Raw genomic sequence first — 21,778 nt, 5'->3', positions numbered from 1 at the left:
GAGTCATAACCTAAGTCTTAGTAATCTTAATTGCTTCCTTATCTTGAGTCATAACCTAAGTCTTAGTAATCTTAATTGCTTCCTTATCTTGAGTCATAACCTATGTCTTAGTAATCTTAATTGCACTCCCACTACGGCACTGTTTTTTTTTTGCTACCATTAGCTTCATTGAAAGCAAAAAGAACTATAGCATCGGTGCTGGAGCTTCGCACGAGTCATAACCTAAGTCTTAGTAATCTTAATTGCTTCCTTATCTTGAGTCATAACCTATGTTTTAGTAATCTTAATTGCACTCCCACTGCGGCACTGTTTTTTTTTGCTACCATTAGCTTCATTGAAAGCAAAAAAGGACTATAGCATCGGTGTTGGAGCTTCGCACGAGCCACTGAAGTGATTTTTTGTAACGAGGTATTATAAAGACCCAAATATGTTTTTACCGGCCAGCTTACCTTAATTACTAATATACTATTTGAAGCACTTGAAAGTTGAGCCTACAGATCCAAAACAAGGCTTTCTTGATTTTTGTTATCCCCCACGACAAAGAGACATTTCTTACGGTAAGAAATGTACTATATATTATCTCTAGACATTCCTGCAATATTTTTTGAGGAGCTAAAAAATGGGGAACCTGAGTTTAGAAACTCGAACTTACAGCTCGGGCTTGCATCTCTTGAAAAAGTGTTTCTGAACATCGCTAGACGGGCTAAACTAGAAAGTGCAACCGCTGCAAGAACCATGGTCACCCTCGATTTAGAATCTGGCATCTCACTTAAAGGGAAATCTAATAGCAGATATAAATATAAAATGCAACAAAGATGAGGAATTCCACTAAATTATATGATCATTGTAGATATATATATGGATACCAATGGGAGCCAGATTTGGTGGGATCCTTGAAACCAAACGCAGAAAATTCAATTGGAGTAATGGTTAAAGTTTACTGGCAACAAGATGGGTCGGGGTAGATGGCAATAGTCCACATCTTTTTTTTTGGTAGAAATGTTAAATATTATAGTTCACATTTTCACATTGATTTTTGTGATTGTTCAATGTGACAAAAATATCGCAATGTATATGCATGTTACAGACACAAGTTCGTGACTGACTTTTTATGATAGGTTTTGTCTTTCTCAACAGTTATATGAACCTATAGAAGATGTCAAACAATCTAACAAAATAAGTTTAACTCTTTAATTTAGTAGATAAGTAAATAAGCTGCATGATTTTTTTATGTTTTTCGGCCCAACAGTATCATGTTTTGTTGATATATATATACTTTATCTTTCTGTATTTAAATTGATGTTACAAGTTTTTCACATATAATAAATAATTTTTATTGTTTTGGGTTTTGTTTTACTATTTATTTAAATATAAAAAATAATACACATTAATAAAAATCAATATAAAGAAATATGCATCATCATTTTAAAAAATACAAAAGAGTAGTATTTTCCTTCATAGATCTCTAATGATTTTAAGTTTTAGGGACAAAAGCTACTAAAAAGACATTCTAACAAACAAGAGCTTACAAGTAGTTTTAATATTAGTCAGAAAGTTTATAATATTAATAATTTTATTTAATATTTTTGCAACTGACTATTTTCGATCATATTATTTAAAAATCAGAGATAAATTATTAAAGGCAAGTTATTTAATTTCATAATGACCAACACAAGGAAATTTTGGAGGAAAATTTGATGAAATTTCATTTTATGGTATTTATAAATGACAAAATACATGCCAATTTTTAGATAATCATAAAGTATGAATGATCGGAAAAACCAAATCCTCGATAACAAACATTAACAGAAAATAACTAAAGGTAAAAAAAACATAATGAAACTACCATGTACGGTATCTTATAATTTTTGGGAGTGTTTTCAATTGTCACTAGCAGTTTATACTTTCGTCTTCTCTCAGATTGTTGATAGACTCATAAGTTATAAACCTAAGTAGTATTAAAATGAGAATATTAACCTTCTTTCATGATGAATTATGACACTTCTAAGTTATAATCATTTAGTATTGTGGTTAAGATGATTCTTAAATGCGTAGATCATGGAGAAGGACTTCAAGTTCTACACTATGATGAAGGAAAAAAAGTATGAAACACATTATGATTATTTTGTTGATAAGTTTAACGCTAAAAATATATGTCATTATTATCAGTAGAAAAATAAGGCAACAATGTAATATAAATAGCTTCACTATGTATATTGGATTGTGTTATGTATATAGCACAATTTTAATTGTTTATTACCATACATACATAGTAAAAACATTGTACTTTCTATGTTTACCGGATAAAATAAAACCAGTCATTGATGAAATTAAGACATAGGAACCCAATATATATTTTCCATTCAACGAAGCTCATTGAAAATTATTTTATTTTATGTGTGTTATAACAATGATAGTAAAAAAGTATTAATTTAAAATTTATTTCTACATAATTAATTTATATATACGAGTGTTCGATATGAAAAATATTTAAGTAAATGATTTTAAAATTCAATTAGTTCATTTTTTAGTTTCGTATATTTGTTGTAATTTTGCCATTTGATCTTTTTTTCAGTCAAATTATTTTAATATTTAAACTAATTGTATTCTATCATTTGCGTCCGATCATAAAACTATCCAATATAACATTGAAGTGCACTTCAAAATTAAATTCCAAAATAATAAAACATAAGATGACATATAACTCATATACTAAGTTATTTTCACATATTAAAATATTTAATATTTTCTAATAATACATTTAAAATAATAAATACACTTATCCTAAAATACATAAATGTATTTTTTTTTGTCAGCTGTTCATCTATACATAAATGTTTTTTTTTTTATTAAAAACACTACATGTCAACATAATAAAAAGTTCTACTTAAATAGAGAAAGATGGTTTGTGTAATTGTTTCTGGATGCTACATATAAGAGAATTCTAGCATTTTGTCTGAATAATGTATTTCTTTGAAAAAAATGCTCAAGTTAAGATGATTTAAACATATAAACGTTAATTAATTGTTCATAAGAAATTATCATATTTCATTTTAATTTGTCAAATATTACATCGAAACAATTAAATAATATAATATAACACAAAAATAAAATTAATTAATTATAAAAAATTGATTTTTACGTAACATTTAACATATAAAATATATAAAAATTTATCGACAAATAAACCGTGCGTAGCGCGGTAAAACCTCTAGTATCAATAAATAGAAAAAACGATAGGCACGCGGATCCAAATCTATTATTCAAAGGTGAGGATTAAACCGATACAAAACCATTTATGAGGTTCAGTGCTGGCATCTAAGCAGTGAATTAAATTATTAAAACGTTGAGGGCTGATCTGTGGGAAAAAGAAAAGAGAAGGAAAAACCTAAAAAAATCCAATTCTTGAGCCTGATTGATTACGCGATCTCGCGGATTCGAGAAGATGTACCAATGGAGGAAATTCGAATTCTTCGAGGAGAAATACGGAGGCAAGATACCTGAAGACGTGACGGGAGAGATACAATGCTGTTCAAGTGGCCGTGGCAAAGTCGTCATCGGCTCCAGTGACGGATCCGTCAGCTTCCTCGATCGTGGTATCAAGTTCGATTCCGGTTTCCAAGCGCACTCTTCCTCCGTCCTCTTCCTTCAACATCTCAAGGTTTTGCTCCATTTCTCCATCTTCGATCAAATATTAAAGCTGATGATCAGTTCTGTAATCCGATTATTAGTTTCATCAACGAAGGAACTATGAGCGGTTGTAATTTTACATTTCTAATTTGCCTTTTATGTTTTGTGATTATCATCATAGCAAAGGAACTTCCTGGTGACCGTGGGAGAAGATGAACAGATATCGCCGCAGCAGTCAGGGATGTGCCTGAAGGTATTTGACCTCGACAAAGCGCAGGAGGAAAGCACGAGCTCCTCGGCTCCCGAATGCATTGGTATCTTAAGGATATTCACCAATCAATTTCCTGAAGCTAAGGTGGTAGAAGATAATATATTTTTTTTTAATGCGATAACATATATGATTTGATGTTTCTTGACGGAGAATGATACCATGTGCCATTGCAGATTACTTCTTTTCTTGTCCTGGAGGAAGTTCCACCAATATTGCTCATAGCCATTGGCTTAGATAATGGCTGTGTTTATTGTGTCAAAGGAGACATTGCACGAGAGCGTATCACCAGGTTTAAGCTTCAAGTAGTCGGAGTTTCAGACAAAAGACAAACCCCTATCACTGGCTTGGGCTTCAGGTTGGATGGTCTGTCGCTTCTGCTGTTTGCTGTAACTCCAGACTCGGTGAACTCGTTTGCTATGCAAGCGCAGCCTCCTAGACTGCAGACGTTGGATCATATTGGGAGCAGTGTCAATACTGTTACAATGAGTGACCGTTCGGTATATACTTCTATTTGAATCTTCTTTTGTTATTTTCTTCTAGAAGTTTGATGCATCCTGTGTTCTGCAGGAATTGATAGTTGGTCGACCTGAAGCTGTTTATTTCTATGAAGTTGATGGACGTGGTCCTTGCTGGGCTTTTGAAGGAGAGAAGAAGTTCATGGGCTGGTTCCGTGGCTACCTTCTATGTGTTATAGCTGATCCCAAAACTGGGACGAACGTTTTCAATGTCTACGACCTCAGGAATCGGCTGATAGCGTATACTCTGGTCGTCGATAAAGTCTCCAACATGCTCTGCGAGTGGGGAAATGTAATTCTTATAACCGCTGACAAATCATTGTTATGCGTTGCGGAGAAAGATATGGAAAGCAAGTTGGATATGCTGTTCAAGAAAAACCTCTACACTGTGGCGATCAATCTTGTCCAGAGTCAACATGCTGATGCTTCTGCTACTGCCAATGTGATGAGGAAGTATGGAGATCACTTATATGGCAAACAAGATTATGACGAAGCTATGTCTCAGTACATCAACACGATTGGCCATCTTGAACCATCGTTTGTGATACAGAAGTTTCTGGATGCACAGAGGATCTACAATCTTACTAATTACCTGGAGAAATTGCATGAGAAGGGTCTAGCATCAAAAGACCACACAACTCTTTTGCTTAACTGTTACACTAAACTGAAGGATGTAGAAAAGCTGAACACGTTCATTAGGAAGGAAGATGGGATCGGCGAGCTCAAGTTCGATGTGGAAACAGCCATCAGGGTCTGTCGCGCAGCTAACTACCACGAGCATGCGATGTATGTTGCGAAAAAGGCAGGAAAACATGAGTGGTATCTGAAAATTTTGCTTGAGGATCTTGGAAACTACGACGAAGCGTTGCAATATATTTCGAGTCTTGAACCAAGTCAAGCTGGAGTAACAATAAAAGAGTATGGTAAGATCCTTATAGAGCACAAGCCAAAGGAGGCGATTGATATACTAATGCGGCTTTGCACTGAGCAAGGAACTTCAAATGGTGTTTACCTGTCCATGTTGCCGTCACCTGTAGACTTCATCAATGTGTTTGTTCAGCATCCACATTCGCTGATGGATTTTCTCGAGAGATATGCTGAAATAGTTAAGGATTCACCTGCTCAAGCAGAAATCAACAACACGCTGTTGGAGTTATACTTGTCCAAGGACTTGAACTTTCCATCAATCTCTCTATCAGAAAATGGTGTAGATCAGAATTTCACAGATCAGTCAGTGTCAGCTGCGATGTCCAAAACTGGTTCTGGAAAGAAGAAAATTGCTGATTCAAATGATACAATAGAAAAGGATTGTGTGGAAAGACAGCAAAAGGGACTTGAGTTGCTTAAACTGGGTTGGCCATCAGACCAAGAGCAACCACTTTATGATGTTGACCTTGCTATAATTCTTTGTGAGATGAATTCGTTCAAAGAAGGACTTCTGTATCTGTACGAAAAGATGAAACTTTACAAGGAGGTTATTGCTTGCTACATGCAGAATCATGATCACGAAGGACTGATAGCTTGCTGCAAAAAGTTAGGTGATTCTGGCAAGGGTGGGGATCCGTCTCTTTGGGCAGATCTTCTCAAGTATTTTGGTGAAATCGGAGAGGACTGTACTAAAGAGGTGAAAGAGGTTCTTACTTACATTGAACGAGATGATATTTTACCTCCTATCATTGTTCTTCAGACCCTAGCGAAGAATCCATGCCTCACACTCTCTGTAGTCAAAGACTACATCGCACGGAAACTTGAACAAGAATCAAAGATAATTGAAGAGGATCGGCGAGCTGTTGAGAAGTATCAGGTTGGTAGTTTCATCATCAATACAGGTTTCTATTTGTTTCTAGAAAAATTGCAGACCCTAACTATTGCATTTGAATGGTGCAGGAAACGACAAAAAACATGAGAAAAGAGATTGAGGACCTTAGGACAAATGCCAGAATATTTCAACTAAGCAAGTGCACTGCTTGCACTTTCACATTGGATATCCCTGCAGTCCATTTCATGTGTATGCACTCATTCCATCAACGTTGCCTTGGTGACAACGAAACAGAATGTCCCGAGTGTGCTCCCGAGTACAGATCCGTGGTAGAAATGAAGAGAAGTTTGGAGCAGAACTCGAAAGACCAAGCACTGTTCTTCCAGCAGGTAAAGAGCTCGAAAGACGGGTTTTCTGTAATTGCAGAGTATTTTGGGAAAGGAATCATCAGCAAAACTAGTGACTGAACAACTCATTCTCTTCGTGTCTGATGGTAACCACTCAACTCTATTGCAATTAATTTAGAAAATTCAATTACAAATCAACGATACTGGGCAGATATTTATTGATGTCTTTTCAGGGAGGGCGGGTCAAAACATAAACCGTGTGACCTCTGTGTATTTCTTTTGTTTTGTTTGGACATCTGTGTTCCTGTGATTGTGAGGTATCCGTCGAAGCTCGAATCCGTTGAAGCTCGAATCCTTTTACTTTAAGGCTAAAATATAGTGTACAAGTGAGCAGGTAATGCCGATATGACTGTTCTTATTTTGCATTTCTGATTATCTGTGTAAGAGTGGGTTGCTTGGGATGTATCAACAGTTGAATAAATTTTTGTATGTTTTGATTTTTATGTTTGGAACTCCAAACGTTTTGTTTGCTTTGCATTCGATCCAACGGTTGAAGAAATTTGCGAGCTATTGCATGCTATCCACAAAAACTGTCGTCTTGTAATGAAAGATTTTCTATTATACTTCCATTTGTTTTTTTTGGATAACACAAAATAATTGATGACAAAAATAGCATGCAAGGAATTTTTCTTCCAAAATAACATTAACTAAAAAGATAAAATATATACAAACATTTTTAAATAAAAATCATCAACTTAAATCTAGAAAAATACACTAAGATAACCCTAAAAAAAATTATCATAAAAATAGTACATAGGATAAAAATGACCAATATAAATTTTATTAAAGAGTGAAATTTACAATTATGGTGATGATTGTTTGGATGGTTCTTCATTTTTTCTTTGTCGTAGAAGGCTTAACAGCACATGTTTTTTAATTTGCACTTTAAATCATATGAATAAGGTTAATTAAATGATTATGTTTCAAGTTTTTAAATCTTAATTAATGCTTATATATTTTGTAGGTATGATTTAATATATATAATTAAAAGCTATTATGAATTTAGTTAGATTCATTTAAAAATTAGTGTTTAAGATATAAGTTTAGAGTATGAGATATAAGGTTTAGAATTAAGATTTTGGATTAAAATTTGAAAAGTATTAGATTGAAATATTATCTTTAAGATTTGTGTTTTAATTTTAAAAATTTAGATTTGTAGTTTATTTTTAATGGATGTTTTTTTTTTTTTAACAACAAAAGGCTATGAAACTAAGAAGATTTCTGGTCCGAGAGCCACCTCGGGGGAACTGAGTCAACATAAACCATAGCAGATGGCGAAGTCCTAGCACCTCGTGTCAGCTTGTCCGCCAGAGTATTTTGCGCCCTTGGTATATGCTGGATAGTAAAGTTAAGAAAGAATTCCTTACATCGCAGAAAATCCTCCATGTGTGTAGTGAACGCCGGCCATTCTGTCGGTGTAGACACCATCTTCACCAATTGAAAACAGTCTGTTGCAAACACCACCTCTGAGATTTGTAGGGTCTTCATGCACTCCATCGCCCATATCAAAGCTTCACATTCAGCATGTAAAGGTGATAGACTCCTGCGAATAGACATTGCACCCATCATAGTATCAGTTGATCCATCTTTTCTGTTGACCCATCCCTGCCACGTATAATGATCATGTTCCTTCCATGCTCCATCTATATAACACTTGTTAACCCCATGTGGAAAATGGTTCTCTGCAATATGTAGAGATTCACGATTTATAGACTCCTCTGTCTGGACTTCAGCCCACAAAACACCTTCTATCTCCGCCATCCGAAGAATATCAAAAGGGGTTTTTATCTGATTCTTAAAAACTTTAGCGTTTCTTTTCTTCCAAATATACCACAATATCCATGAGAAATAATTCAAATCCGGTTCCTTGGGTAACCGCCAGAAAAGATGGTCCATATTTGTGAACAGTGACGGGGTGGGGAAACCTCCTGGGCATGAGGGAATATTAGATAAAGCCCACGTTTGTAGTGCTAATGGACACTCAAACAGAACATGATTAATAGACTCTTCTTCTGCACCGCATATTTGACATTGCAAATCACATTTTATCCCACGTGAATAAAGATTCTTGGTTACCGGTAGACTACCCAAAAGTATATGCCAAACAAAATGTTTCAGCTTTGGTGAACATTGAAGCTTCCAAAAATGAGCCAAAAGTGGTTTAATATCTGGTCCCAAAACTCTATCCGGAGATCCCATATCCGGAAATAATTTATCCTTTCGATAACCTGATTTAACCGTATATCGACCGTGATCCGTAAAATGCCATCCATATGAATCTGGTTTTGGGTTACGGCTAATGGCTAAACTCCGTATAATATCCACATCATCCTGGTGAATATATACTTTGAGCAGATCCAGATTCCAAGAGAGATCGACTGGATTAATTAAATCTTCCACTTAAGTAATGGATTCAAATATTGATTCGAACATTTTGGTATTGCAAACCTCGGGCGAGGAGCAGGGATTCAAGGATCATTCTAGACTGAAATGCTTGAACCAGTTCCCACTCTTTTGATTAGCCCTTTATTAACCAGAGATCTAGCTGACGTAATACTTCTCCACCCATATGAGGGAGAATATGATCTGATTGGATCCAAAGGATCAGATTTCCTATAGTATCTTCCTCTAAAAACTCTAGCGAAAAGAGAATCAGGTTTATCGATTAACCTCCATTGCTGTTTTGCTAATAACGCCGTATTAAAATTTTGAATATCTCTAAAACCAATACTATCATCCGGTTTATCTTTGCACATTTTATCCCATGCAAACCAATGCATACCTTGTGTATTGCCACTGCCACTCCACAAAAAATGTGCAACCGTTTTTGGTAAACGAAAGCAGGACATAACATGAGTTGGCATAGGGGATGCCCCTGCTTTAATTAAAACTTCCTTTCCTCCTTTCGTAATGAATCAAATAGTCCAGTTATTAACCTTATTATTGACCCTTTCATTAAGAAAACCAAATACCTGTGTTTTAGTGCCACCAAAACTTTCGGGAATCCCCAAATATATTCACATACGACCAATTGTTGTAATGCCCAAAACCTGTTGTACTTCTAAACGTGCTACATCCGGTACCTTATGTCCAAACTGAATTGAAGACTTCATGAAATTAATCTGTTGCCCTGATGCTCTCTCATAGTGTCTTAAAATCTGTAGGATAATCTCACATTCTTGCCTATTAGCTTTGCAAAAGAAGAAACTATCATCCATAAATAATAAGTGTGTAATTGCCGGACTACCACGCGCAATTTTTAACCCCGTTAATAATTTGTCTTCTTCCTTTTTCTGTATATTCAAAATACCCACCTTTGTGCAAAACCTAGTTTTAGCAACATCGCCTCAATAAAAGGCCATTCAAACCTATCATACGCTTTGCTCATATCTGTCTTTATAGCCAAAAATGTCTCCTTACATGAATTATTCGTTCCTAATCCATGAAACATCTCCTGTGCAATTAATATGTTATCTGAAATCAGTCTCCCAGAGACGAAAGCAGATTGTGTTTCTGATACCAATTGTGGTAATAGCCTCTTCAGCCGTTGGCAAAGCACTTTCGAAATAATCTTATAACCCACATTACATAAACTGATGGGCCTCAATTCCGTCATTCTACTTGGTCGCACTGTCTTTGGAATGAGGCAAATATTGGTCATATTCATCCTCTCCTCCAAATATCTAGTCCTAAAAAACTCGTTAACCATATTTGTGATATCTGATCTAATAATCGACCAGGATTGTTGGAAAAATAAAGCCGTCATTCCATCCGGTCCTAGAGCCTTTTCAGGATGCATCATGAATAAAGGTGATCTCACTTCCTCCTCTGATGCCCAAGAAGTTAAAGACCTCTTTTGATCCTCTGTAATCAATGTAGGTACGTCACTTAGAAATTCTTCATAGCCCGAAGGTGATGTCGTCGCAAACAAGTCATTAAAATAATCTATCGCAACGCCTTCTACCTCAGATTCCGATGTTACCCAATTACCATCACTATTGTGCAAACCCACAATTTTATTTTGTATTCGTCTCTGCTTAGTTAGAGCGTGATAGAATTTTGTATTTCTATCCCCTTTTGCATGCCAAGTCCTTCTACTTTTTTGTTCCCAGTATAATTTTTCATCCCTATAAGCTTCTTTTAATTTCCTGGAAACCTCTAGCACCTCCTCATATGTCTTGGTATTATCACACTGAATGTCCTCCAAAGCCTCCTGAAGAGAATTAATCTTTTCCTTCCCATATGGAGGATTATTTTTCCTCCAAACCGAAATTTTACGTCTACAGTTGATAATTCTATCTAAAACACCCGAATTATCACTTGGCCTCTCTGTAGACCAACCTTTTGAAATGGAGTTCATAAGACCATCCATACCAATCAATCTCTTATCAAACCGAAATTGCCTTCTCGTTCTTACTTGTTTCTCATCTAAATTCGTCACAATAGACCTATGATCCGAACCTACCATTCCCAAATACTTGACAAAGGCGGACGTGAATAGGGTGTGCCATTCCACGTTCCCTAAAGCCCGATCTAATCTACATTTTACCGTCTGTTTATTCCTCGTCCCACTCCATGACATAGTGTTTCCCACAGACGGAAATTCCAAAAAACCACAATTGTCGATCATATTATTAAAATCGACAAAAGTGGATGCGTGTCGTAACACCCCCCCTTCCTTCTCATGATTACCTCTTATTTCATTTAGATCCCCAATAATAAACCATGGTTCCACTCTATTTATCCCAATTCGAGTAAGACGTTCCCAGACGTGGTCTCGAAGACCCTGAACAGGGTCCCCATATACAAAAGAATTAAAAATTGTTTTTCCTTTATATGTGATTTCAATATCTATTATTCTATTACTTGAATAGATAATAGAAACCGGTGAATCATGGTCATAATAAAGGGCCAGTCCTCCACTCCTCCCAATAGGATCCACCGTATGTAGGTGTTTATAACCAAAATGAAATTGAAATTTCTGAACTAAACCAAACTGTTGTTTTGTTTCCGATAAGAAAAGAAACGCCGGTTTATGTTTATGCCACATATCCCTCAGATAACTAATCGTATAATTGCTCCCCATTCCTCTACAATTCCAATTCAATATTTTCATATCCAATTCCTTATATTGTTTTTAAAAAACTTTAAAACCCTCATCACGATAATTGTAACCATTACACAAAAATCTTGTCCCTATATGATAATCTTTTATAGCTAAATCCCACATATATCCCCTTTTTTTCCTTTGTGTAATCATTTGATGAATTTTGTGTTGAAAAATACAAAAAAATAAAGCATTTGTAGATCCATAATACACGTCCCGTCCAAACCAATTAAGTAAAGAATAAGACATACAACTAGTTTCATCAGCCACTTGCTTTATCAACAATTGCGACCCACAAAAATCTAAATCCAAATCTCCCACTCCACCAGTCCCCCAGGCCATCAAGAAGAAAGAAATTATAATCTTACCGAAACCATTCAGAGAAGAAAACTTATATTCATAACAATAAAAACATGTCCAGAAGATTAACAAATTATCGTCAATAAGCATAAGGTTTGTATCATCGACTTGACTTATACAACTGAACCGAAGAGATAAACTGATCTCAACACGGAAGCTCCTATTTACTTCAACCCGATACTTGCTACCTGCTTGTTCGTAACGTCCGCAACACCGCCAGCAACGGTCCCCAGCATGAAAACCTAACCAAATCGTATACATCTTCCAATTTGAAAACCAAACAGTAAGACCACTCTTCCAGCTTCTTTCCTTGCGCAACTTTGCATACAAATTGTATGACTTTGAGACCAAATCACAAGCCACAACCTGACTGCCCATTCCTGTAATAGCATCCAACAAACTTATAACTGGACCAGACTAGTAACCATTCCAGACCATCATCCATTTCGTTAACCATTTCCACAAACCATAGGAACAACTATACGAACACCTATAGACCAATTCCAAGATACTCCGATACCCTATTAACCTCATAACCAAAGCAAAAATACATACTTCCAAATGAAACCTTATACTCCAACATAGACCAAGAAAATTAAAATGGGAACCAACTCCTTATTCCAACTCCCTGACTTTATCAGAGGCAACTTAAACCAAGAGAACAAAATATGAAAAACCAGAGACTTTATATCAAAAGCCCTAGGCTTATTCATAACTTAAGTTAAAGAAAAAACACCAGGGGAAATTTATCCTGGTCTGGTCTCGGTTTGATCAAAGCCTTCTTGGTGGGGACTGGACCCTTGTCTCCCGCCTTACTACCTTGCTTTGCCATTGCCTTCTTCCGTGGAGACACGAAGCTCTAAACCAATCTTTTCTTCCTGTTCCCTCCCCTTACAGCAGCAGTGATCCTCCCATTCTTCTTCTTTGGGACCTGATGCTCTTGCTCTCCTACTAAGTCTTCACTTTCAGCAATCGGAAAAGCTTCCTCAACATCCATGGAGTTTAAATCACCAGACGCCTCTCGCTCAGATATCGCATCATCCACTCCATCCTCCATCATCTCATACTCCAAATGCCCATCTTCATCATCCAGGCCTGCCACCATCTCCGACGACACCGCCTCTTCCTTATTTCCCATCTCCATCACCTGCATTACTTCACTCTCCGCACTTGAACACTTCACAAAATTATTTTCCTCCATACCTTCTGCCTCTGCAGTAGCCACCTCCGTAGAGAATCCCGGATTTTCCATAACTTCTTCCCTCCTCTGAACCGTTTGTACAGAATCCCCACCTGATGTAACAACAAGTCCCTCCTCATGATCTTCGTTCTCAAACAGTAAAGCTTTACAGGCCTTAGACTCTGAGGCCTCCCCCTTTTCCCCACTCTTGAAAGCCTCAAGCATTAATTTTTGCTGAGTATCCAGATGGCCTCCCACCTCCTGGTTCCTCAACCCATTGATACCACTCGTTGCCATGACATAGCTATCATTTAGCTCTTGAGGTGGAAGATATTCAGCCTGCCTAACATACCTCGCCGTTGGTCTCCCATGATCTCTATACCTTCTCCCTTGCCCCGATTTAGCTACACCCCCTTGTCTTCCTCCCTCATAAGCAATGCCTTTCCCTTTTACATCCTTCTTTGCCGCCCCCTGCTGGTTTTGCCTCCTACTATCTCCACCAGAAGTGTTCTCCGCATGATGAGACTCCACTGCCCCCTTATAGCTTAACACTTTCCCTCCTTGATCCGGCTTGTCAGATGGACCAACATCACCTTCCTCTGTTGAGCCTTTTGTGGTGGGGGACCTTGATTGGTCGTGTCTCAAGCTTGAGCACGTCCTGCAGAAGCCATGAAGACGATCGTATCGCAACGCAATCACTGTCTCCTCCCCACTATGAAACTCCACAGTAATGGAAAAAACCAGCGGCTTAAACGCATCCAAAATCACCCGAATCTTCCCATCATTAATATCAATCGCATCATCTCCACGAATCTCCTCCAACGCATCGCCAATACTCTTGAAAGTCGGTTTCGCCCAAAAGTGTAGAGGAACTCCAATAGTCCTCATCCAAAAAGTGATCTTCGAAGGATAATTATCCTCCACCACAGGTTCCCATCTCACCACAGACAATATCCAATTATCAAAATGAAATGGCTCCTTCTTAAGCACTTCAATGATATCCTCTTCCTCCTGAAAATCAAACTGGAATCTTCCAAGACCCAAGTCTGCGCCCACCACCCTCTCTTCAACATTCCAGATTCGTGGGAGATAATAAAGTAACCCATTCATCTCCTGCTTGAGCGGATTCATGCACCGGCCAATCAGAGTCTTTGAATACCCCGTGATAAGCGTGGAGTTGTCAAACTTCGGGATCGAAATCTTCAAACCCCCACTTGGCGCATGTTTCTTCTGGCCCCCAGACTTCACAAGCCATTGTCCTTGAGACATGATTATCCTCACACAACAAGAGAAAAAACAAGAGTATAAAGATATATAAGTCAAGAGTGAACAGATAATATGACTAAACAAAAGCTCGTAAGGTGTTATATATATACACAAGCAACACGCAATACTTCTGTCCATCACAAACTTTAAATGCCCAAAATTATTATTTGCAATCCATTTTGATATCAAAAAATCAATCTTCAGCCAAATTGAGCATCTATTAAAACCGAAGAGATCCACCCAGATTATTTTGTATCTATAATCCACACTAACACTCAATCGAAAACATTCATCAGTATCGTCGGAAATTCCACCAGATCCGTAGAAATCATGATCTCTGAAAATACTCCCAAATCTCCCTTTTACATACATACACATCCAATATTTTCTATTGCCTAACTCATGTGAGAAAGGGAAAGAATTGATTCGCTGAAAGTCTACCCAAAAATAATCATACAGAAACCAAGAAATTACCATAACGAAGAGATCCCCGAAATCCTTTATCCTCTCTTCCAGCAGATCCCAATAAGGTAGAAGTTTTTCACTAGCCAGCCTAGGACCATTCAAATTCCAAATCGGAATTTCCTTAAGATCCCCATATCTCCAGATTATGTGAAAACCCCAAGATTCCACCAGATTCGAATCCCCATGTACCGTCGCATTGAGAATCAAACCGATCCTCCTCTCCTGATGATAATCCTTACTCCGATCTTCCAAAATCAAAAGGGAAAGTTGAAACTGACACAGATTCATCTTCTATTGGCAATCGCCATTTTTATCGCCGTCTAGGGTTCAGAAGTTAGAACATCATAAGTTTTTCTATTGGCAATCGCCATTTTTATCCCCATATCTATAGAATTTGATTGAAGATTTAATTTTTTTTGTTTTGGAAGTGTTTAGTGTAAACATGAAAAGTGATACTAAAAATGTGGTATTTTTGGCAATTTTCCTTATATATTTATAAATAGGTCTTTGTATATCCTAAACTCGATTGATTTTATAAACCATTTTTAATAAGGCGTTTTAAATTTACTGAAATACAAATTTACCTATTAATTTTCTAAATTAAAGTAGAGCCATAAATCCAAGTTATAAACTCATAATATTTAGAATTCTACAAACAAAGTTCACCAAATACGCGTAGAAAAGATAGTTGTATAAATCCTTACATTATTTTATTGGAAATTGCCACAAATACCACATTCATAATATCATTTTTCATGTTTACACTAATGATATACCATGGATTTTACCCATTTTTAGCTATGGTATATATGTGTTTTTAAATACATTATAGTTGTTTTGAAGTCTTTTTAGTATGTTTTCAGGTTTTAGAGTGATTCGGAAGAAAGTGGTGATTTTGGTGCATTTTGGAGATAAAATGATAAAGACCCGTAGCTGACCATCGACCAGCCTAGCGATCGATGATCGAGGATGATAATCGATCGACACACACTCTGTGTTGTTGATCGACGGCGAAGCGCGCAAATGCCACATTGGTTTCAGCCGACTTTAAGCCCAAGTCCCACAATAATTACCAGAATACCCCTGGCGAGTTTTAACCTAATACTAGATTCTGACCCGCCCTTAAAAGTGCGGGTATATTTTTTATTTTACATTTTTTTAGCAATTTAATTTTTATATTTGTGGTTTTAGTCATTTTTGTATTTTTTGTATACTATTTTTCTTAAATGATTAATAAGAAGTTTTAATAATTGTATTAAAATAATTAGACCACACTTATATCAATAGGTCATGTTGCTGTTTTAATAGAGTAGATTTATGTGCTCTGCCATTGTTCTAGGCAACACACACTTTCATATTTCATACATCAAAATACTTAGAGTTTTAGGTTTGAAGAGAAGATCCAAGAACTCCTTCAGAGATTTGTGATTGGAACTCCAGTTTTCTACTCTCATCTATTTATGCAATTTTCATATTTCTTTGTGATGAATTGCTTAGCTATGTCTAAGTAGCTCTCCTTGTTATATTTAGGGTTCATATATTCACGAGGGATTAGCCCAAAATATAGAATTGCTAAGTATTAGGATATCCATCAATTAAAATGTTCTTAATGTATGTGTTCTACAGTAGCTAACTAGGACATTGCCTATAGATATTAGGGTGCAAGCGGAAGCTTGGTTCTTTGTCTGAATTAGTTTAGATTGTTCTAGGATTGCTAGGATTTCTAAAAATAAGCGGAAGCTGATTTATTTAAACTTAGTGAACACGTCAAACCCATGCGTTAAAGCTCCCTGGAAGGTACGTCGATCGACAACTCATTAGTTGTATCAATCGACGGGCTGAAAGGTGTATCGACCGAAAACCCGTTGTTGGTATCGATCAACACTTTCTCAAGACCAACAAGCGACATCTGAGGTCTTAGATCCGGCGATAGATAGTCTAAAAATACGGAAGTTGATCGACTATTCTTATTGTTTGAGTTCTAAATTATCCAATACATGCTTACTCTCTATATCTCTATAATCCTGATTGTCTGAATAAAAACCCTAAGTTTAACGCTTTCCATATCTGTCTTAAAACCCCAATCAATCAACTGAACAATTACTTGTTCACAACCTTGCTATTTGCATTTAAACCTGTTTGCCTAGCTTAACCACATAACTAGTAGATCTATTGTGTGCCTTAGCTTCCCGTGAATTTGATCCCTAAGTACTGCAACTAGACCTATTATTTGAGAGAGTACAAATCACTTATAGGGTAATTTGAGTGATATCAAATTTGGCGCCGTTGCCGGGGAGCTTCGATCGCCATTTGATCGATTTTAGGTATGTTTAGTCTAGGTTTTTGTTACTTACAAAAAACTGATAAAATTTATTCTTGTCTTTTCAGGTGCACGCCTAGCAGTGTGGGAACCGAAATTTGCACTGTCGATTTCCGTTTAAATAAGGAAACTAGGAAAACCCTAATTTCCCAAAGGTCCCAGATATCTGCTAATACCACACGCCAAGCAATCAGAACACGAAACGAGAACAGTAATAAAATAAGAAATCGAAAAAGAGAGCAAGATAGTTCTTATTCCGAATCTGCGTTTGAGCGTTTACAACAAGGTAAGTGCCTGGGCTACGAGAGCTGTCGGCGAGATTCCTAGTTCTAACAATCTAAGACTGCAAAACCTAGTTGAATCGCAGCTCGAAATAACAAAAACGGAAAGTTGCCTAAATGCTCTAAGTGTTAAATTTGCTCTGAAAAAGTTCTTCCTTGTGCCTCTCACCTAGGACTCCTTATGTACCCCCTCCAAGGTTGGTTTTGAGCTTTCCTCTTCTACTCTTAAGCCGTCATAATTCGAAAATGAAGATATACCATTTTTTCTCGATCTTCATGGTTATCCGCGGAAACTTAACATTTATCTGCAGAAATTTGACATTTATCTAGAAGAGATCGGTCGCTACGTAGCGACCGAGCGGAACATGCGTTCGGTTGCTGCGTAGCGACCCTCTTCAAGCTCTTGTCCGATGACTCGCGTTTCTTCCGTAAAACTTTTCGTAAAGAAGAATCTATTTCGAAAAAGTATTTGTCGAAGAAGGTTTCTACGTTTTCTTCTTCGGGGATTTTGACGTTAACTTCGTTGCAACCGTTTTCGACCCCAACAAGCAGTATCAGAAGCAACAAGGAACAAACACTACTCTTTTCAGATCTTGCACACTTAGAACACTCAATCCGCAAAGAAAAATGCACCGCATAAATTGACAACATAACCCGTTCATCGACCGACACTCGCCTTCTACCGTCGACCGAGACTACTCTTCAGTCGACCGCCCATACCCACCCGACATCGATCGACATTCCACCTCGGACGTCGATCAATACTGAGCCGCGAGACATGGTTGCGACTATAGTTCTAATTCAGGACGCGACTGGAAACCTGCATGACCAGGAGGGTCATCTGCGTAATCCAGCAGCTCAGAAGATAAATGATCAGGGGGCTGTAATCCCTGATACTGATGCTGATATTGCAGCTGCCCAAGCTGTAGACGAGGCTGCTAGACCGAGGACATTAGCTGATTACACCATGCCAAATCAGTACTATGAGAACATATCTGGCATCCGTCAACCGACTATTTAGAGGAAAGACTTTGAGCTAAAGCCTCAGTATTTCACACTCGTGGGACAGACACACAACTGTGGGTTATCACACGAGTATCCTATGGACCATCTGGAAAGGTTCGAGGATCTAGTTTCTGCAATTAAAACCAATGGAGTCCCTAAGGACTATCTCTTTTGCAAGCTTTTCAAGTACTCAATTGCTGGAGAGGCTTCACACTGGCTAAAGCAGCTACAACTAGGTTCTCTCACATCCTGGGCCGGCCGACATCAAGAACACATTCTTTTGTCACTTCTTTAATGAGGCACACGCTGAAGAATTGAGGAGTAAGATTGCTACATTCACACAGGAGTCCACATTAATTCAGAAGCTCCTCCTGGATCAGATCCAAGTCATATCAGAGAAACTGTCCACACCATGGATTCAATGAAGTGCAGCTGCTCAACACTTTCTTCAGAGGCATCGCTCTGGCCTAACAGATGGCCCTAGAATCAGCTAGTGATGGAAACTTCAACATTAGGAATCCAGAAGAGGCTGTGAGACTTATTGAGAACTTGGCATTCAACAACAACACCAGGAACACTGATTTCGAGAGAAAAAAATTGGCCACTACCCTAGAAAAGGAGCAGCTGGACGATGTCCAGGCTAAGATGGATAGTGTTCACAAGCTTCTCAAGAAGCAAGTCAACTTTGCAGAGGATGTAGAAGCTGCAGATGTTGACAGTGACTTAGATGGAGAGGAAGATGTGATGCAGCGTAGCCTCCATTCTCTAACCGACATTCGTATGGGCTTTTGGTTTCGAGCTTTACTTGCATTTCAAGCTTTAGATAATTTAGATAAACATCCTATACTAGATAGGATTAAGATTATTTACGCTATTATAAATAGCGAGCTTCCTCTTTGTAAAGACACACATTACTTTTGATTTATAAACTTGCAAATTGCATTCAAAGAGCTTAATCGCACTTAGAGGAGTACTCTAGCCCTATTTTGTCTTGACGAAAGTATCGTCATGCCAAAAGACCTTCTCGTTCAAGTTGAGAGGATCAACAGTTCGAGGATCTATCGTTACATTATCGAAATCCTAGTTACTAAGCTTCCGCCCTCTATCAGTTGGTATCAGATACAGAACGTTCTTAGATTTACAATTCAGCATGCCGCCTAAACAACAGACTGCAGCGCCAACGAACCGCGAGACCGCAGAGATGTCGGAGTTTCAGCACACGTTATTGGCCATGCAAGAGAACATTCAGAATACGATACACGGTTCTATAATGGAATTAAGAGATGCTAAGCCAACGACTCACAACGAACAATCCGTTGTTTAATAATGACGGATCAGAAGATGAAGGCTCTGTACACACAAATCCCTTTGCACGACGCAGTCGTCATGGTGTGGAACGCCGTCATGATCGTCACCATCATGAAGATGTGGAACGAGCGCATCCACCCGATCAACGGTGGGAGTCCTCTTTCAAAGTAGAAATTCCAGAGTTCCATGGTAGAGCTCGGGGAGAAGCATTGTTGGATTGGATTACCACAGTGGACGAACTCCTTGAGTTGAAACAAGTCCCCGAACAAAAATGGCTCTCTCTTGTTGCGATGAAGTTTCGAGGTCATGCGGCCTCTTGGTGGAAACAAGTCAAATCAACGAGGCATCGAACCGGAAAACCTCCAATCATGGCTTGGGAGAAACTGCAAAAACACTTAAAAGCGACGTTCCTACCACATAATTATGCCAGGACAGTCTACACATAACTACAGAATCTGCGTCAAGGTTCACGCACAGTAGACGACTACGTGGAGGAGTTCTCTCTTCTTCTCACAGGGACCGACATCTACGACAGCGCAGAACAACTTGGTTCACGATTCATAGGTGGTCTTCGTCCTCAACTACAAAACGCGATGGCTCAGTTCGACCCAACAACACTCGCCGAGGCACATCGACGAGCTGCTACGTTCGAACAACTACAGAAAACTTCGACGTGGGGGAATCAATCATCTCGCTCACGACTAACAGAGCAAAATAATTCGCAACCTGCACCAAAAGAAGCCGAGACAACAGCTCAACCAGGTCGTACGACCACTCAACCTGAGGAAAATTTGCGACGCTCAACTCGCATTCCCTCGCTAAAGTGCTACACTTGCGGTGAACCGGGACACAGCAAATCGGCATGCCCTAATCAAAGTCGTCGGGGACTAGTTATCGAAGAAGCAAACGACGAGGATCCAGTCAATGATTCTTACGGATAGGACGACGAACTTGACAATGATGGCATACAAACTGCAGGCGATACAGGACACTTACTCGTGGCACATAGATCTTGCCTCATGCCAAGGCGTCCAGATGAAAGTTGGCTGCATACTAACATCTTCCGCTCAACCTGTACGATTCAGGGACGTGTGTGCAGCTTCATTATTGATTCCGAAAGTTGTCGCAGCGTCATCTCCGAGACAGCAATAAAGAAACTTGGCATCCTGAAAGAGCCTCACCCTGCACCTTACGCTTTGGGATGGTTATCCGAATGTGTCAACCTTCGCATTACTCAAAGAGCATTGGTTTCTTTCTCTATCGGACCACATTACAAGGATCGTATATACTATGACGTCGCGCCAATGGAGCGCCAATGGATATCAGCCACCTCATACTAGGCCGTCCATGGGAGTTTGATCGAAAAGTCACGCATGATGGAGCAAAGAATACTTATAGTTTTACACGGGATTCATATCAGATCGTACTACTCCCGTCTCGAGAGAATACATCACCGGAACAGCAACCATCACCATCAACAGTTCCAGCCACCACCCCGATTTATTCCATTACAATGCTCTGTTTTATTCAACATTCATCTCCGAAATATGGTCTGAAGGTCACGTCTTTTCCCTAATTCCGACCACCTCTCAGACAACTCTCTCGACATCAACAAATCCAACATTAACATCCGTCTTAAAAGAGTTTGATGATATTTTTCCGGCTAACCTCCCGGAGGGTTTACCACAGCTGCGTGATCTACAACACCAAATAGATCTCGTACCTGGCGCTACTCTCCCTAACCAACCACACTACCGTATGAGCCCGGGAGAACACGAAGAATTAAGGCGCCAGGTCGAAGAACTTCTTCAGAAAGGACATATTAAAGAAAGTTTAAGTCCTTGTGCAGTCCCTGCTATGTTGATTCCAAAGAAGGATGACACTTGGCGCATGTGTGTGGACAG

At 38.4% G+C, this 21,778-nt stretch overlaps 3 protein-coding genes and 1 long non-coding RNA gene across 4 annotated transcripts; 3 read left to right on the top strand and 1 right to left on the bottom strand.

Moving 5' to 3' along the window:
* The first annotated feature begins 359 nt into the window (after window positions 1-359).
* Window positions 360-1,140, top strand: LOC106303997. The gene is made up of 2 exons (XR_001262607.1): window positions 360-557; window positions 655-1,140. It is a non-coding gene; the product is annotated as an uncharacterized LOC106303997 (long non-coding RNA).
* A 2,167-nt stretch (window positions 1,141-3,307) lies between these two features.
* On the top strand, window positions 3,308-7,054 carry LOC106306193 (vacuolar protein-sorting-associated protein 11 homolog). The gene is made up of 6 exons (XM_013742713.1): window positions 3,308-3,661; window positions 3,812-3,985; window positions 4,075-4,398; window positions 4,469-6,220; window positions 6,304-6,668; window positions 6,756-7,054. Exons 1-5 carry the CDS (start codon window positions 3,446-3,448, stop codon window positions 6,640-6,642), a joined length of 2,805 nt encoding a protein of 934 aa, XP_013598167.1. The 5' UTR covers window positions 3,308-3,445; the 3' UTR covers window positions 6,643-6,668; window positions 6,756-7,054.
* Window positions 7,055-7,791: 737 nt separating this feature from the next.
* On the bottom strand, window positions 7,792-8,343 carry LOC106302547. Its single transcript, XM_013739034.1, has one exon. It carries the CDS (start codon window positions 8,341-8,343, stop codon window positions 7,792-7,794), a length of 552 nt encoding a protein of 183 aa, XP_013594488.1.
* Window positions 8,344-19,892: 11,549 nt separating this feature from the next.
* On the top strand, window positions 19,893-20,815 carry LOC106302546. The gene is made up of 2 exons (XM_013739033.1): window positions 19,893-20,022; window positions 20,340-20,815. The coding sequence occupies exons 1-2, from the start codon at window positions 19,893-19,895 to the stop codon at window positions 20,813-20,815; spliced, it is 606 nt and encodes a 201-aa protein (XP_013594487.1).
* The last annotated feature ends 963 nt before the right edge of the window (window positions 20,816-21,778 follow it).

This window comes from Brassica oleracea, chromosome C7, assembly GCF_000695525.1.
Source record: "Brassica oleracea var. oleracea cultivar TO1000 chromosome C7, BOL, whole genome shotgun sequence".
Taxonomy (NCBI): Eukaryota; Viridiplantae; Streptophyta; class Magnoliopsida; order Brassicales; family Brassicaceae; genus Brassica; species Brassica oleracea.
This window is presented reverse-complemented; position numbering and strand designations above follow the sequence as displayed.